Source organism: Rhagoletis zephyria, unplaced genomic scaffold (assembly GCF_001687245.7).
Source record: "Rhagoletis zephyria isolate East Lansing unplaced genomic scaffold, Rhagoletis_zephyria_1.1 Rzeph_scaffold_00794, whole genome shotgun sequence".
Classification (NCBI taxonomy): Eukaryota; Metazoa; Arthropoda; class Insecta; order Diptera; family Tephritidae; genus Rhagoletis; species Rhagoletis zephyria.
In genome coordinates, this window is record NW_016157878.1 from 111,116 (window position 1) to 129,553 (window position 18,438).

At 35.5% G+C, this 18,438-nt stretch overlaps 2 protein-coding genes across 2 annotated transcripts in view; both read right to left on the bottom strand.

The window, feature by feature from the left end:
* The window catches only part of LOC108361572 (flocculation protein FLO11-like), a 38,133-nt gene extending 21,393 nt beyond the window's left edge, over nucleotides 1-16,740 (bottom strand). Inside the window, exons 1-5 of the mRNA XM_017614215.1 lie at nucleotides 16,732-16,740; nucleotides 15,413-15,418; nucleotides 13,373-14,235; nucleotides 13,162-13,315; nucleotides 12,188-12,995 (exon numbers count right to left, since the gene is read on the bottom strand). Of these exons, the coding sequence (XP_017469704.1) occupies nucleotides 12,188-12,995; nucleotides 13,162-13,315; nucleotides 13,373-14,203 (1,793 nt within the window). The 5' untranslated portion in view covers nucleotides 14,204-14,235; nucleotides 15,413-15,418; nucleotides 16,732-16,740. The remainder of the gene's footprint in view (nucleotides 1-12,187; nucleotides 12,996-13,161; nucleotides 13,316-13,372; nucleotides 14,236-15,412; nucleotides 15,419-16,731) is intronic.
* LOC108361570 (uncharacterized) lies at nucleotides 4,215-5,102 on the bottom strand. The gene is made up of 2 exons (XM_017614213.1): nucleotides 4,783-5,102; nucleotides 4,215-4,720 (listed from the first exon to the last, which is right to left on the bottom strand). The coding sequence occupies exons 1-2, from the start codon at nucleotides 4,794-4,796 to the stop codon at nucleotides 4,291-4,293; spliced, it is 444 nt and encodes a 147-aa protein (XP_017469702.1). The 5' UTR covers nucleotides 4,797-5,102; the 3' UTR covers nucleotides 4,215-4,290.
* Nucleotides 16,741-18,438: the final 1,698 nt, after the last annotated feature.

The following is an 18,438-nucleotide window of genomic DNA, read 5'->3' on the forward strand; positions in this document are numbered from 1 at the left end:
GGGGTTTCTGGGGTTGCTAATTACGAATCTGAAGACAGTTTTTCGAAATTCAAAATGGTGGATCTTTTCGAGAGCATATTTTCGGGAACTAGACCCATTCTAATTGTCCAAGACAGGTGTGTAATTAAGGGAAAGTTCCCCAATAATGCCAGAGTAATTATATGTAAAAACAATATTTTTAGCTACATGTTAACATGTCAAGAAAATAAAAAAATTTAGAACATCAGCGTTTTTATAAAAAACCGACCAGCGCGACCTCTAAGAAAACTTTTCTTTCAAAATAAAAAAATACGTGTCTCTTTTTTTATCACAAATAACAATATTCTGATGTAGCGTTTATGAATTTCCAAAAGGACTGTTTTTATGAACCACTCTAATGTACACAATGCTTCTAGAGTAAAATATGAGCATCAAACTATGAGTAGAAACTATCGATATCCATATGCACTGGAAGAAGAAATAAATTCCCAGCTGAAGTGTATGTTATTTAACGGTATAATTAGGCCAAGTAAATCTCCTTACAACTCCCGCTTATGGATCGTGGAGAGAAAATCGAGTTGAGGTAACAAAAAGAAATGGCGTCTGGTAATATATTACCGGAAATAAAATACCCTTACTATTGGCGACAAATTTCCATTGCCAAATATAGAGTCACTCTTTGAAAATCTAGGGCGAGCACAATATTTCTCCTCAATTGGTCTTGCAAAAGGCTTTCACCAAACTTTGATGGACGAAAGCGACATAGAAAAAACAGTCTTTTCTGGACCAAATAGGCATTACGAATTTATGCGTAAGCCATTTGTTTTAAAAAACGCACCTGCCATCTTCCAGCGCATGATGAATACGATTTTGAGTGATTATATTAATAAAATATGCATTATTTATCACAGCCACAAACTATTTCGCTAGCTACATCAGAAATAATACACCATAACCACAGCTACATATTGTGGGCAGTTTAGAGCATTAAGAATATTTTTACTTTTTACAGCTCTTGCTACATACTTTTTATCACTTGTACGAAAACAATTTAAAAATACAGTACGAGGGAATCAAACGAAACCCGAAAAAATATAGGCCATACAAGAACTAAAATTATCGCGGACTGTAAAAGCAAGTCAATCCTTCCAAGGACTGACGGGATACCGCAAGTTTTTTGAAACTATTCTGTGATAGCATAATCAAATATTTGAGGAAAAATGAAAAAAATTATTTTAAGGGACAAAGAATATATCAGGGCGTTTGACAAGTTAAAACTTATAACGACAACACCCCCCCACTACTAGCATTTCCAGATTTTTCAAAGAAATTTGCTGTGATCACAGATGCCAGTAATGTTACGATAGGCAAGCCGATTTGCTTCGCTAGCCGCACATTAAATGGATCCGAAAGCGTTATCATACGCTGGAAAAAGAGCTCTTAGCAAGAGTATGGGCGGTGCGGTAACTCAGACCTTATTTATTCGGACGGTCATACAAACTGATCATCAACCCTTGAAATGGCTGTATTCCATGAAGGATCCAAGCGCCCGCATTTTAAGGAAGAAAACATTGCTTAGCGATAACGAATTTGAAGTTGAATACAACAAAGGCAAGAAAAATAATGTCCTTGACTTTCTACGTCGACAAAAAGATATTCACCCCTGTCACCGTTATCCATGTCGGCATAAATCGAGTCGACAGTGATTACTTCGAATCACCACTTCCGAGCTCGACTGTTAATCGAAACTGTCGCCTCCTTGTAGTCGAGTTTACATTCGAATGTCAAAAATAACGGAAAGCATTTGTTGAATAATTTTTTGTGGTCGTCAAGATGGAAAAAAATTTTAAAATTACAAATTTCAATCAATTCGAAACATTAGTGAAGTATATGGAAGACAATCCAAGTTTTGCACGAGGATTTAATAAAGGAGTTAATAAAATTGACGTCAAGCAAAAATGGAACTCACTCGCATTGACGTTGAACAGTATTGGACCACCAACACGAGACGGCGCAGGCTGGCAAAAGGTAATCATTAAAACTCAACGATTTTCTAGCTGACGTAAAACATAAAATTCTAGGTTTGGATCGACTTAAAGGGAAAAGTTATGAAAAAATAGTCCACAATAAATGCGAAGTAAACGCTACAGGAGGAGGCGTTTTTAATCAACAGTCGCTTTCCCCATTGGAAACCCGTGTCGCCAATGTAATGTGCTTTAATGAGATGCTAAACCCAGTTGGCGTAGCCTTAGGCACCAGAAATATCGCACAAACAAATGCATCCACATCTTCAGGAACAAAGCCATCTGCGCCACTAAATCCCATATCAACTCCATCACCGGAAGAGATGATATTAATGGATTTGTTGTCCGACGAAGGAATAGCAGAGAATGTTGCTGGTTCCAACTATTTACTTGAAAGCGCTAAAGAAAACCAAGTAAAGAGTCAAGAGGAACTTCTCGTGGATCAAATAGATATTCAGAGGAGTTTTTACAACGAAGTTCGACTGAGTTTTAAAAATATTGAGGAGCACATGAAAGATTCGAAAGAGTTTCAACATAAATTGCTACACCTGGAGGATGAAAAGTTAAAATTAGGTAAAGATAAGTTTGAGTGGAAGAAAAAGAAAGCTGAAAGAAAGGCAAAAAAAGTCTGAAATGATTGTAATTTCGTTTATTTTTATTGCTCAATAAACACTGAGTTCTTTATTCCGTCTCTTATGCAAATTGCTACATTATTATTGTCAGAACTTGTTGGCACATCTAGGTTTAAATGTGTTCCATCGCTCTCCTGGTTTTCTAATTGCCAGATGCAGGGAGCATTGTAGAACAAACAAATGTTATGTAACGCAGCACATACGTTAACAATTTTTGTTGCTTTTGTTGGAGAGTAATGCAGCTGACGAGCAGAAAGCAGGCACCGGAATCTATTTTTAAAGACCCCGATGGTTCTCTTCACTATGTTCCGTGCTTTGGCGTGTGCAATGTTATACTTGCTCTCCAAGCTATTCAGTTCAGCTGCCCGATACGGTGTCATTAAAAAAGGTTCCAGAAGATATCCTGCATCGCCTATATTGCACAAAAAAATTACTATAAATAGAACATAATCGTTAGACAACCTGCCTAAAATCAGTGTTGCCATCTTTTGATTTTCAAAAAGCACCAAAAACTTGGAAAAAAAGCCTTTTACCACACTAAAAGCACCAACTTTTTTTGAATCAAGGGATGCTTTTTTCATAACATAATACCGAAGTACTGCACATTAAAACTGGTATATCTCGAGAAAGAAAAATGGAATCGCAACAAACGAAAATGATGCCCTAATTAGAAATGAGCAAATAATTTGATGTTTTCACTATATAACCTCAAATATCGCTAAAAACCGTGTTTTTGGCACTTTGGGGTTAGGATATCTCAAAATTCTAGTGCCAGAGCAACTCGGAGGCCAGATTTGGATTCAGCACCAAGAAACGATGTGTTTTACTCAGGTGGTAATGAAAAAGAAAACCGGTCCAAATAATTAGAAGAGAAAAAAAGACATACTTAACATACTTACGTACTAGCATTTTCAACGTGAATAGAATTTAATAAGGTGGGTTTGCAACTTCAGCTTTTTATCAATCATGGTTGTATTTTAGTCCATTTAAATTTTCATTATTTCAGGTTTTAACTATCTCGAAGTAATTTTAGTTCAGAAAAAAGCACTAAAAAAGGCACTTGGCACTAAATAATTTTATTTGGCGTTTTAATTTTCAAAAAGCACTAAATCTAGTGCTTAAAGCACCAAGTTGGCAACTAAGCCTAAAATCCACAAATTCCTTTCCCCAATCTCGTAGTTTTGAATGGCCAAAGATTGATGTAAAGCGATCCATAGCTCTCACCCGGCTGGACCGCTCCTCTCTCAGATTAGTAGTCGGGGTAATCACCGGACACTGCCTGATGGGCACACACGGAAAGAGGTTAGGATACCTCACCAACGATTTCTGTCGCCGTTGCAGAGACGAGGAGGAGTTGGAGACCATCGAACACTATCTCTGCCATTGTCCCGCCCTGGCCAACATGCGCAACCAATTCTTCAACAAGTACTTTGTAGAGTGTTTAGCCGATTTGAACTCGGCGAACGTTCTCGACTGTTTGTGCTATATAAAACGCACTCGGTGGTTCAATTACTAAGGGAGGGAAAGAAACAAATGGCTTCGGCCAGTGGTATCACAACGGGCTTTTCCAGCTCACGTGTGCTCCGCGCTCTGCGCGGGGCAGCCACTCTAACCTAACCTAACCAAACCTATGTATGTACTTACAACCATTGCGTTCAGACTGGTAACCCCTTTCTGTTGAAATACAAATATTGCTGATCCCTACACGGAGTAATTATTCTAATTTGGGTACCATCCACACAACCAATAACCCCAGGAAAGTGAGTATTTTCATAAAAATGTTGTTTTGCTTCCATCTTTTCTTCATTCGTCATTTCCATTGTTATCCACTTTGGACAAATTTGTTCTTCCAGACAATCTAGCACCTCCTTTAGGACTCCAGACATAGTCGACTGCGCAATACCTATATTAAAATCATTACCGGCTCCAAGTTGATAGCTTCCCTCCACTAGAAATCTTAATGTAGCTGCAAATTTTAATTCTGCCGACAAAGCGGATGTACGGGAACGTTTCTTCAATTTGTCTTTGACTTCAGTTAGCACGTACTTGAAAGCATCTTTTGTTAATCGAAAATGTTGCACAAATCTACAGTTATTGAAACATTAAAAGTTTTGAATTATGACTAGAAATTTGGGCTCACAACTCACTCTTTATCACACATTTTTAAGAAGTTGGAGCGGTTTCTTATGTTTTTTCGAGACTGTGACAAGTTATCAGCAGATCTTTCTTCATTTCCAAAAAATATAGCAATGGTATTTATTTATTTAAGCCTTTTGTTATTCGATAGAAACGGTTCATTCAGCATGCAAAAATTTAAATAATCATTTCCTTATCTCGGAATCAATAGTAAACAAGTAATCAACTCAAACACGCCTGGTGAAAAATAAAACCGATGAAAGCGAAATATTATACAACAAATACCAAATAGTTTATATATAGGGTTGCCAGATTTTTTATGCGCGAAATCAGTACGTTAGACTTTTTCATACTAAAAAATCAGTACTTTTCAGTAAATTTCTATTCAAAGTAAAATTATGGATGTAAGTAACAGATAATACTTGAATGACATTTTTGAATGTCTAATGAAAGTTTAAATAGTCAAAGAATTCTATACATTTCATTTTAAAATAACTTTTAATTTGAAGTTCACTTTAAGAAATTTTAATTGGAAGCCGATTTCTCTCTTTGTGTCAGGAAGTAAACTATATACTTAAGATTATCTCAGTTGTTAAAATAAACTAAATTATATATTTTTTCAAACTGTGAAGAAGTACCACTATTTAAGGACTTCATCTATATTTCCTCATTTCTTAAATTAATTTTTTCAACTACGCAAAAATTTTGAAAGACTAAGAATTCGCTAAAAAGAGTATCTAACTCTTTGTCTCGTATACAAAACTCTTTTACAATGTGTGAAAAAAGAATTGTAATTTATAGGCAAATTTGTTGTTATTATACTGAGAGTTTGTTTCGAGATAACTTACAACACATGACAAAATTAATTTAAGCTCTATCATATTATCGCAACTGGTTCGTAATACCCGATGATATTCCCGTAAAACGATTGATATTTTTGTTGTATTAATTTCTTGCGAATATCAAATATTATCTGAAACATTTCAACTATAATTAAATTCTTTTTGGTTGTTTGTGTTTCCGACAGGGTAGGAGTATGATGTATTGTGGAACGATTTTCCGTCATCCCTTGTCAAATTTGGTTTGGAGACAAACCGGTTTCGGCGTTGTGCCATCTTCAGTGTCATTTTTCGTTCTCTCATTTTTCTTGTCTCCAATTCAAATTTGACAAGGGATGACGGAAAATCGTTCCACAATACATTATAATTAAATTATTTTCTTCCTACTTTTTACATTACAGTTTAAGGAAGTTGCAACGTTATGTAAAGACCTTAAGAAAACCCTAAAGTATTTTGCTTGAATTTAAAATTCAGTACAAATCAGTACACATTTTGAAAAATCAGGACAATAGCGTACCGATTGAAGAGATAAAGAAAATCAGTACAAGAGTTGAAAAATCAGTACTATACTGATAAAATCAGTACATCTGGCTACCGTATTTATATAGCCCAAGCAGATTTACACAAGAATACTTACCTTACAGATCTATTTAGAAAATATTTAAAGAAGGGAACAATAGGAATTCATTCAGAGTTACCTAATAATCTAATATTGTTCAAGAACAATTAATAAGCTTATTTTCAAATGACAGTAAATGACGTTGGACATGAGAAGGAAAGGTGGCGCTTTCCGCGGACCGCTAGTCCTCCCTGTCTAGATTTGACAGCATCCACCCTTTCGCTGACGTCACATTATTATTTTTTCGCACTAATGATGAATATTAAATTTGCATATTGTACCAGTTTGCCGAAAAGTTGTACCTAAAAGTAGATATACGTACCTAAACAGTAAACATGTATTTTTAAGTGCATACATTTTTGTTAGTTGGTGGACTACATCTTCCTTTTGTACTATAACGATTTTTCTACTTACATGAAACAATATTTTACTACGTTCCAAATGTACCTAAAATGATGTGCTTGTACCGAATGTACGTTCAAATTTAAGAAGCTGAAGAGTAGGTACAATTCAACCCAGTTTTACATCACTATTCCGCACTACTGGTTCGTTTCTTCCTCTTCTTCTTCAAAATTATTCTTTACACTCTCATTCTCAAAATAATGTGACGTCATACCCAGTTGCTCTCAGCTCGATCCTTGGTTTTAGAGGTAGTGGAAAAAAATTCAAACTGAAGGAAATCATAGGCGAGTGTTAGAAAGTTACGAGCAAATGAAGTTTAATTTTTTTTATCCGAATCTTAAAAAGGTGATCAACAGATTTATTAATTCATGCGATGTGTGCAACGAGAACAAACGCGCGAGAAAGTCGTTGAAAAAAACTGTTAAATTACAAGGAAACTCCTAGTGGTCCGAACGAAATAGTACACGCCGACGTTTTCTATTGTTTTCGCACATGTTTTCTGACGACTATCGACAGGTTCACCAAACTAGCTTCCGTACATAAATTACGCGATAGAAACATGATCACCATAAAAATTAAACTCTAAGAAATACTGGCTTGGTTAGGAAAATCAGAGAAATTAATAACGGACAACGAGTTTAATAACTCATTTATAAGCAGTGTTGCCACGGACAATTTTTTTTTCCTACCAAATGCAACCAAACCTTACCAAAAATTTTTTAGAGTGGTTAATAACGTTTTCAATGTCAAGCTTATTAAAAATGTGGATGAGATAACATTTAGTAAACCTAAAACAGAGCTAGTACAATAAAAACAAATTAACTGCGTATAACAATTAATTTTACTGTACAGACTTATGCAAATGTGTGTTGGCTTTACACATACATACATATTATTAACCAACTTCAAAAAAGGAGAAGGTTATCAATTCGTCGGAATATGTTTTTTTTTATGGTACTGCATAACTTTGGACCACGTCAACCGATTTCTATAATTCTTTTCTATAGGAAAGGTAGAGTCTCACAGGTCGTCCCATACTAATTTTGTTTAGATCCGATCATTTGATCATCATATAATTAACGGTATTCCAAAATTTGTATACATATGAGAATCAAAGATGTTTCAACTAAAATTCACATATTTTATTTAAATAAATCACACCTAGAAAGACTAGTAAATTCATTAAATGAATCTCAAAAACAGAGACTGGTAAATTCATTACAAATTATTTTTGTTAAAAAAAAACTGTAGTTGTTCGTAGCTAAGCTTTACATCAGAAGTCATGCTTGTATTACTTAAATACAAAAAAAAAGATCATTTACAAACTTATGGCGTTTTCTTTTCTATTGAAAAAGTTTGCCTTCTAGATCGCTCAGATCAGATCGTTTTTTATGTTTTTAATAATTAAAATATTTAATTTTATTTTGATGTCCATATATTCGAAACGTTCCCGTGTTTAATGGCCTCTCTAATCATGCCTGATAAAATTATTAACAGTTATTGTCTTCCCAGAGAGTTTGGCTTTATTTCGTTATTTTTTAAGTGTTGCGAATTAAACTTCACAATTAAACTTAAGAGATTCGTAACAAAAGTTGTATGAAGAAAATTACCGCTTCGTCCTTCTTTGGAAAAAATACAGTGACCCAAATATCAAGTGGGACGTGGGAGTTTCGACTATTTATTTATTATTATCTTACGAAAATATAGCTGATGAGTTAACAAGCATCATACAAATCCAGACTTCAAACACTGTGTAAAAATTATGAAAATTCTTCACAATTTAACCAAAATTTGTAACTTTTTAATCCACATCTTAAGAAGAATTATAGTATGCAGTTTTAAAGTCTATTAAATTTTAATATAATATGGTGCAAATTTGAAGTAGCTAGGACTTGGCGTTGATCTTTGGCAATTACAGATTATATGTTCCAAATTCAACTGTGACGGGTGTGACTTGACTTTGTGACGGGTGTGACAAGTTGAGCATGAATACATAAATATACATTATTAGACAACTAAACTAACTTTATTTCTACAAAAATCGGATTTTACGAACACATACAAGATTCTACCACCTAAAGACGGGATAATCCTTGATCGGACTCTTCATCTCCATTGTATGCCTCAGTAGTTATAAAGTACCTTATTATACCTTTCATGAGCATGAAATGGTATTATAACTTTGGTCCGATGTTTGTAAGTACCAGAATAAAAAGAGGTAGAACCATTAAAATGTATACTTAAATGATCAAAACGTCGAGTTGAGTCGATTTAGCCATGTCCGTCTGTCCGTCTGTTTGTATGCAATCTAGTCTCTCAGTTTTCGAGATATCCGGATGAAATTCGATAGGTGGGTGTATTTTTATAATGTATTTATCATTTATCGGAACCGGATGAATCGGACCATTATAACATATACCTCCCATACAACTGATTGTTCAGTTTTGAGAATTTTCGTTATAACTCCTCCATTTATGCAGCTACGAACATGAAATTTTGCAATACTTCCACGCATTATCAAAAGAAAGCTTAGAGTGAAAGTTATAAAAATCGGGTAACTATAAACTATAGCTCCCACACAACTGATTGTTCAGATATAATATTTTTCGTTATAACTCCTCCGTTTAAGTAGCTAGGAGTATGAAATTTCGCACTGTTGTCACCCATTATCAAAAGAATACTTTCAGTGAAAATGGCGACGATCGGGTTGCTATAACCTATAGCCCCCATACAACTGGTTGTTCAGATATAAGATTTTTGCCATAACTTCTCCATTTATGCAGCTAGGGACATAAGAACTCACTATTAACAAAATACTTACAGTGAAAATAACAACGATCGGATCACTATAACGTATATCTCCCATACAACTGATTGTTCAGTTATGAGAATTTTTGTTATAACTCCTCCATTTATGTAGCTACGAACATAAAATTTTGCAATACTTCCACCCATAATCAACAGTGAGAATAGCAAAGATCGGGTCACTTTTACACAGGGGCGCACCCAGGAATATATTTTAGGGGGGGTTTTATATTTCTGAAGATATATCACCGGAAAATACTGAAAATTTGCTTCAGATAATACCCTCTTTAAAATACATTTATGCAAGTTTTATGTACAGTATGTAATAAATAAATAAACGCTTTAAAATTCATAAACTGCACTTTATTTACAGATTAAAAGAACTCAAACGCTTTTAACCGACTTCAAAAAAAAGAGAGGTTATCATCTCACCGGAATACATAACTTTGGACCACGTGAACCGTTTTCAATAATCCTTTTTTATTAGAAAGCTAGTACCTCAAGGTTCGTCCCGTAATTTGTTTTAGAGATCCGATGATTGGATCATGAAGAAATTAACGGTACCCCTAAATTTGAATATGAGAATTGAAGTCGGTTGTGTTCTTTCCTTAAAAACTACTTGTTTAATAAAAAGTTCTATAAACTCAAGATGCGCTCAACTTTCAAAAGTACCTAATAAAAAATTTTAAAAAAGAGTCAGTAAAAATAAATTTATTGATTCCATGAATTTTTGCACTTCTATGTTCATTTTTTCGATTTCTGGTTTTCGATAGAGATGGTGATTTTTCACGATTGCTGAATTTTTTTCATATTTCAAATACCGAAAAAATTAACTGAACTCTCAAGAAAAACGAAAAATTCATATAAAACGACGGACGAGAAATGGAAAAGAAATTTTCTTCTACCAAAATTTCTTAAATCAGTTTGCAGCACTCAAGAAAAAAATGCTCGTATATTTATTCTCTCATGAAAATTTACAGCAAAAGCAAAGCGCTTTTTCAAGCAACAGAAAGTATAATAAATATTTCTTATAATTTCCTTGAGAGCTGGATTCTTAGCTTTAAGATACAGATTGTATTTGAGGTTATTAGCTTTAGGGGGGTTTGAACCCCAAAACCCACCCCTTGTGTGCGCTAATGCTTTTACATATAGCTCCCATACAACTGATTGTTCCGATATGCTATTTTTTGTTATAACTCCTCCATCTATGTAGCTGGGAACATGAAATTTCGCAATATTTCCACCCATTATCAAAAAAATACTTACAGTGAAAATGGTGAGGATCGGGTCGCTATAACCTATAGCCTCCATACAACTGATTGTTCAGATATGAGATTCTTTGTTATAACTTCTCCATATATGCAGCTAGAAACATGAAATTTCGCATTATTTTCACTCATTATCAACAGAAAGTTCACAGTAATATTAACAATGAGCTGGTCACTATAACCTATGTATTCATTGCCTCAATACAACTGATTGTTCAGATATGGGGTTTTACTGTAAAACTCCTTTATTTTCACAGCTAAAACTAACAAATTTCGTAATTATAAATAATAATACAAGGTCTACTGAGAAAATCGTCAAAATCTATGCTATATCAGCTTTATCTCTTATACCACTGATTGTTCAGATACCAGTTTTTGCAACATATCTCCTTTATGTAGGAAGCTAAACTCATTAAATTGTGTTACCGGTTTACATACCGATCACACAGCAGTAAAAGTCACTTAGATTGGTGCTATATAAGGTATATCCTCTAATTGTTTAGATATAATTTTTTATATGCCTCTCTATATATGTATGCTGTGAATATATAAATTTTTTCAAATGCAGTAATCTGTTAAAGTAAAATTTTTAGATGTTCATGAAAGGTATGAAGCCTTCGGCATAGCCGAAGAGAGCGCTACTCTTACTTGTTTTTAAATAGTATGAAGCTCTATCAAACCTAGGCCATTACATGTAAAACCCGTTTTAGATACCTTTTATGCGTGACAGCATAGGTTAAGTTTTCCCATCGCACGAGCAACATATCTTTATGATTAGCTTTATCATCGCTGATCACAAAGAGAAAAATGTTATTCAATACTGTGTTACAACGCGCAATTTAATGTTTAATACAAATGAGGAAATTCCAACTTGAAAATAGTCAAAAGCTATTCATCATTTGGCTTATAGTCCGTATTCAAAATTATTAATATGTACATATAAGTACGTATTTTGATCACAACAAAGAGTTCGTTAAAAAAAAAAAACAAAACACGAAGCCGGTGTTATTTTTTTGAAGCGTAAAATTATTTCATAATGCATATCCGAATACATATATAAAATTAAATCATAATTCTTTTTACTATTAGTACTCAAAATAATTGTTAAGGAATGTTATTAGTTTTCATACTTTAAGGGTGGCAGAAGTTACAAGTGGAAATTAACGTAAACAAAGTTCGGAATCTGGAAGTGCTTTTTTTACAGATAACTTTTGAGATATTAAGAAAAGTTAATTTAAGCTCCCGGATTCGAAACATTTTAGGGTTAAGACGCGTCGACCAAATTTGATGATTTTTTACAGGTCTAGGTAAACTACACAATTGCAGTGACAATAATGTCAGAAAACATGTTGCCAGATATGAATTTTTAGTACAAGAAGGATTGAATGTTGTATTTCAAAAACAAAAGGAAAATAAGACCATGCGGCCTTATTGCGTATGTTATTGCACCCTACCTTTTACTCCAATGTACGCTTTTACTTACTTAACGAAAGCAGTGAAGTCATTAAGAGCTAGTTCACAGCCCGGCCAATGGCAAATTCCTTGCGCAAATAGCGGGTGATAGTACTTATTTTGGCTGTATGTGCTTGTGTTGCTACCAGAAGGGGTAGAATTTGTGGCAATGACGTTTGGATCACTATTATCGTTACTGCAGCCACTGTTGCCGCTAATTGCATCTAACAGGCTTCCAAAGTTTTGCGTCATCGGCGCACTATTGATGCTGCCACTGCTTGCAGCTGCTGCCGCAGTTGCTACTGCCACGGCTGCAGCGGCATTGCAAGCGGACGCTTGTTCGAGCGATGCAGTAGCTGCTACTGTTTCATGGAGCGTCGTTGGTTCGCCAGTTGTTGGAGGCACTGATGCAGACGACAAAGTCGTCATTGACATTGTTGGTGGTGGGGGCGGCAGCGGCAGTGTTAATATAGGCGACGATAAAGTGATTGTACTTAGTCTCAAAGAATGTTTATGTTGCTGTTGCCGTTGCGGTTGCTGCTCTTGGTAAAATGAGGGTGAAGTCATATTGTTCACCGGTTTAGCGGCCCCGTGATATAAACTGGATGATTGCGCCGTTTTTGGTATGAGTTCGCACTGCATGTGGTATTGTGCAATGATCGGAGGTGTCATTCCCCTTATTTTTTGCCTACTATTACCATTTGGGCATATATTTCTTTTGGTAATACTACTGTTATCAGTGCCGTTGTCAACTGTGCTGTTCTGATTGCTATCGCTACTACCTCTGCTGCGGCTCCTGCTTCCTTCACTGACATCTCTAGGTTGGTAGTGCATATATGCTGTTAAATAAACAAAAAACGTTAAACTATAAATTTATCAGCAATATATAGTTATTTGGATCTTCTTGTTATCCAGTGGATATTTATGACAATATTACATAAATAGTATGCGCTCATGAACAACAAGCATTGATTAAATAACCATTTATAGCTGCCTTGATATTACTTATTTGGTCAACGGGATTAGCCAAAGAATTGATGTCGTCCATTCCAATGGCGTTTGAGTGCTGACTGCTGCTGTCATTGATATCTTCGTCAACCGAGGAAGGTGGCGATGATGCCGCCAAACAGAGCTCTCGTGTATTATGTTTCAATGCGTGCTGAGGGTTTGGTGAAGATATATTTTTTGAATCATGTTTTGTTCTGAATAATCGTACTTTAGTGGAAGGCTGACAACCAGATATTCTGAGTGTATCGTTTTCAGTTCTTTCCGGCATCGATTCGTCCTCTTGAAAGATATAAGTGGCATGCTCGGTATCATCAACTTGTGAATTTATTTTAGTCATATCGCAAGTGTGGTGTTCTCTTTGACAATTTCGATGTTGTTGTTGTGCCGTGTACGTATTTACATCAAAAGCTTCTGTGTTTCCCTCCTCACTACAACCAGTGTTCTGTCGATGATGTCCAATATTACTACAACCATCTGTGGTGGTATATGAGGGAGTCATATTCGTTCGAGTAACGTATTGTTCTGGCACCTGTTTGTCGTCTTTAATACTGTAAATATTTACAGGCTCGAAACCATCGCACAAAACTTCTTCATCACTTTCTCCATAAGGTTCGCTTAGAATCGACGTACACTCTGATTCGAATTTCGATGAGAGTTCCTCCGAATCTTGTTCTTCTTGATCAGCTGTTGCCCTCATAAGCTTCACATAGTTTTCGCTATCACAAGCATTAGGTATTCCATTATTTTTATTACTATTGTTGACGCTAACATGGAAATTCTTTATTTTACTATTAACTGCTTTTTTATTTATTGTTTCATCGTATTGCCGTTGATGTTTCTGCTGTTGTCGATACTCAGAAGTTGGTTTCGTTAAATGTTGGTAATTTTGAAAATGCATTTGCTGTGGCCATAAATGACTTGATTCGAAATAAGTGGAACTGGCTTTAGCTAATGAATGGGAATTTTGAAGCGGCAAATGCAGTTCCTGCTGCTCATGCGGCGAAGAGCTGCATTGTGATACGGTGTTATTAACTTGCATTTGATAATCCAACTGCAATCGCTTCAGAAAACCTGAAATATATAGATAAATAAATAGTGAGAAACCTAAGGAATATAAACGCTGTAAAATTTTTTATGTTGTAGATATGAAAGAAATAATTTAATTACACGGTGCTATAAAAAAATCACGAAATACACCCGAAACAAAATTTAGTTTAGGTTGTAAGTAGGGTAATGCAACATGAAAATAAGTCTCTTATTGTTCCTGAACCATCTTATTTTTTTACAAAAAAAAAAGTAATTTTCGTACATAATATACAGATCTGTTAACAGCTTGGCTGTTTTTCATCTGATTTTGAAAGTGATATTTATATCTCTTTCAAATGATGTATAAAAAAATGTTGTTAGGCTTAGCTTGTTGGGAGTTTTCAACGGTTAATGTTTGAAAAAACCTCCATTTTCCTAATTTTTTCCACTTGAACCATCGCTTATATAAAACATTTTTATGAGAGTTCCCAAATTGCATATAGTATTTGTATAAAAGTACATTTATTTTCAAACAAATTGATACCTTATTCAATGAATTCGGATAAAAATCATCGAAGTTACGCAATTTAAGTAGAAATACTATGTGTGTATGTACCAAATTTACCCAATCATGATAATAGCTCTTTAGGAAAAAATTGGTTTTTATAAAATTTTTGTGCGGCACGCTATATTTCGGGGCTAACTTTGCCGCGAAGTTGTCTACTTCCTTCGATTGTGGGTGCTCTCTAAGTGGATTGCAATGTGGTGCTTGTTCCGCCGATGCCGCTTTAATTTTGACAATTTCTTTACTATTGTAAGCTTCTCGTTTGGCGTCATCGAGTTTTGCCCCGTGCCGTAAGTAGTCTCATCGTACACTGCCTTGAGAGTCGCACCTCGCGTTTTAGCATTACAGGTAGTCCCAGTTCCGTAGTCCGTCGCCAGTATACTTCGCTATAATACGTTGTACGTGACGGCTTCTTCCCTCTGCCGGGTTTTATTGTGGGGTATAAGGAGCGGTGAATTGATGTCTTACCCCATATTGCTCGACGGTTAATGCCCGACTGGTGAATTGTGCTCCCGTATCCGTGACCAGGATTTCGGAACGCCGAATCGTGCCCGGACTTGCTCAGGCTCTCAGCGTCGCCTTCCAGAGTGGTACGATCTTTATCCAATTAGAGAATTTGACGTGGAACACAAGAGTATCATTGTCATAGTTCCCAACTTGTTGCTTTAAGCGCTAGATTTAGTGCTTTTTGAAAATTAAAACGCCAAAAAAACGCGTTGAAGATGCTAGCACGCAGGTAAGTTAAATATTTATTTTTTTATTTTCTTGATTTGTTGATTGATTACACAGTTCGAAAAGTTGTAACTTTTTTGTCACCTGAGTGCATCGGTTCTTTTGGATTGTTCGGTGCTGAAACCAAATCTGGCTGTAGAATTTCTCTACCACGTCAGAATTTTGAGGTATCCTAACCGCTAAGTGTAAAAACACGGTTCTTCGCGATACTTGAGGTTATATTATAAAACAATAATTATTTTCGCTCATTTCTACTTAGGGTATTGAGTATTAAATACACTTCGCCTTTAAAATTCAATTTCGTTTGTTGCGATTAGATTTTTCTTTCTCCAGATATACCAGTTTTAATGTGCAGTACTTCGGTATTATGGAGCAAAAAGTTTTGTGTATTTACTTATACTTGAAAGTATTGTTAATTTTTTTACTTTTGTTAAACACAAACTGTTATGAAAAAAGTATCCTTTGATTAAAAAAAAATGTTGTGCTTGTAGTGTGGTAAAATGCTCTTTTTTCCAATTTTTGGTGCTTTTTGAAACTCAAAAGTTGTTGCCGTGTTTTGGTCGTGGCAGCGGCCCGACAATATTTGACAGATAAAAGGGTGGCCCAAGGCTCGTCCGCCAGTTGGGTAAACATATTTCCCCTCTGCTTCCTGTTGGTTGGGTTTATACAGCTGGCACGACTGACAACGTTTCACGTATTTCCGCACATCGCGGAACATGTCTGGCCTGTAATATCATGCAGAGTCTCTTCTGATGGTCTTTCGTATGACCATGTTTTCAGCGGTGGGTGTGACGTTGACTTCATGTAGCCGCCGTTCCCCACTTTCGGGCTTCCACCATTTAGTTGGGAAATTTAGTGGATTTAGCACGTACTTCCCATATCTTCTCCTCTTGCTTGGTTCCAGGCCCAAGAACTCTTTAACCTCGAAGATCTCGGTGTACAACGGGTGGTTGACCACATTTGGTGGTTGCAGAGTTTTCTGGTGGTTCTTGCAAATTTGATCAGCCACGGTAATGCATGTGACCTCCCCTGAAGGCGTATCAGTCGTTTCTGGCGTCAACGACTCCCCTCGGCACCGTATGGACCGTCCATCCCGATGATCATATCGTCTGCACGTCGTGGTAGGATTAAAAGCTCGCTTTTGTGGTCTTCGTCATACAGACCGATTGTCGCATCCAGTGGCGTAGCCAAGGGGGGCGGGGATATGGGGGGATAGATCCCCCCCTTCATCATTGAACTACAACTATTTACTTTTGAATTAATAACACAATTTGTTTTTGTTATTTTTTTGGCCTTTTATAACAATTATATTCAACAATTTATATTGAGCTTAAAAACGGCCTCGAGCTCAATATAAATTGTTGAATATAATTGTTATAAAAGGCCAAAAAAATAACAAAAACAAATAACTTAAGGACGAGCACACCTATACGTTAAACATTCTAAAAATATAATTATTAGCAAAAACCAACAATACCAACAACCACATGATCAAGTGAATTGCAGCGGAATAGCTGCGCTTGATTGTGTTGGCATAACAAAAATGAAAATAGTGGAAAAAAGCAAACGATAATTTACAAGGCGTACTTAGCACGGTGCATAGGCAACTGGCTGAGTCAGTGGGATCGTCGGTTCGAATCCTACTGAAAGAAGTCTGATGAGGAAATGTGGTGATTTCCGAAATAGCTATCATTCTTCTAAAATTTTTTTAAATTATCGTTGCTTTTCCACAATAAATTTTCGTTTAAAAACGGCCTCGAGCCCAATATAAATTGTTGAATATAATTAATAACACAATACTATTTTGTCCTTCTGATTTAAATTTTTTTTTTATTCCAGACGGATGACAAATTATCTTTTAATGAAGATATGAGTACGTAGTCCACTTGCAAACAGCGTTATGTGATTTTATAAAAGTAAACCGTAAATTTAAAAAAAACGTCTACGACAACAAGTAACATCCGAACTGTACCTATTACCTGAAAATTTGGATAAATAAGAGCCTAATACCATTAAAAAAATTAAATTGCAGTATGGTAGATTTACAAATTTTATATTTAAAAATTTAATATTGCAAGTTTTGAAACAGTAACTTTTACATAGCTACCTTTTTTTTGCTTTTCGCGTTCTCTCCTCTAGGAAGATTGGTTTGCTTCGTTTTTGCGACCTCTTCCACTAGGCACCGAAACTACCACGTTTTCTTGCAGTTTTCTAAGTTCATACGAAGAGGAGACATTTGAAAGTGTATAAATTGGTATTATAGCGACTTTTGCAAGAGTAGTTAACATTTCATGCTATTTTTTTCAGAATATAGAAAAATTTTTCACTCTGCTGTTAGTGGACATGAAACCCACCAAAAACTAGAAATCTAAAAAAAAATTACATAGCGCACTTTGCAAGTGGACTACTCCATTGTTGAATATGCTATCTTATTTGTCCCTTCTTTTTATACAATTAAGGAGCGGCTGAATGGTCTAACGATGTTAGCGGTACATAATGATGTGCCGATTACAACACAAGAAGTAATTGAAACAAGTAAGAAAGTCTAAGTTCGGGCGGAGCCGAATATTAAATACCCGGCGCAAGTATTAAATATATGTTTTTTCACCCTTCCGAAACCTTCCGCTAGATGGTAAGCCGAGGTGTATCAATTTTGAGTAAATTAGCGTCCTTCAATTTCGAAATATTGAAGTTTCAAGCATTTCTTAAATTTACCGTTATATGAGAATCGGCCGTTATTTTAGTCCGATTTCAATAATTTTCAACGTTTTGCTTACACGTGGCAAGTACAATAACCATACCGAGTTTGGTACAAATTGGTAGAACGGTTACAAATTTTCATTTAAAACGGCCTCGAGCTCAATATAAATTGTTGAATATAATTGTTATAAAGGCCAAAAAAATAACAAAAACAAATAACTTAAGGACGAGAACACCTAAAAGTTAAACAT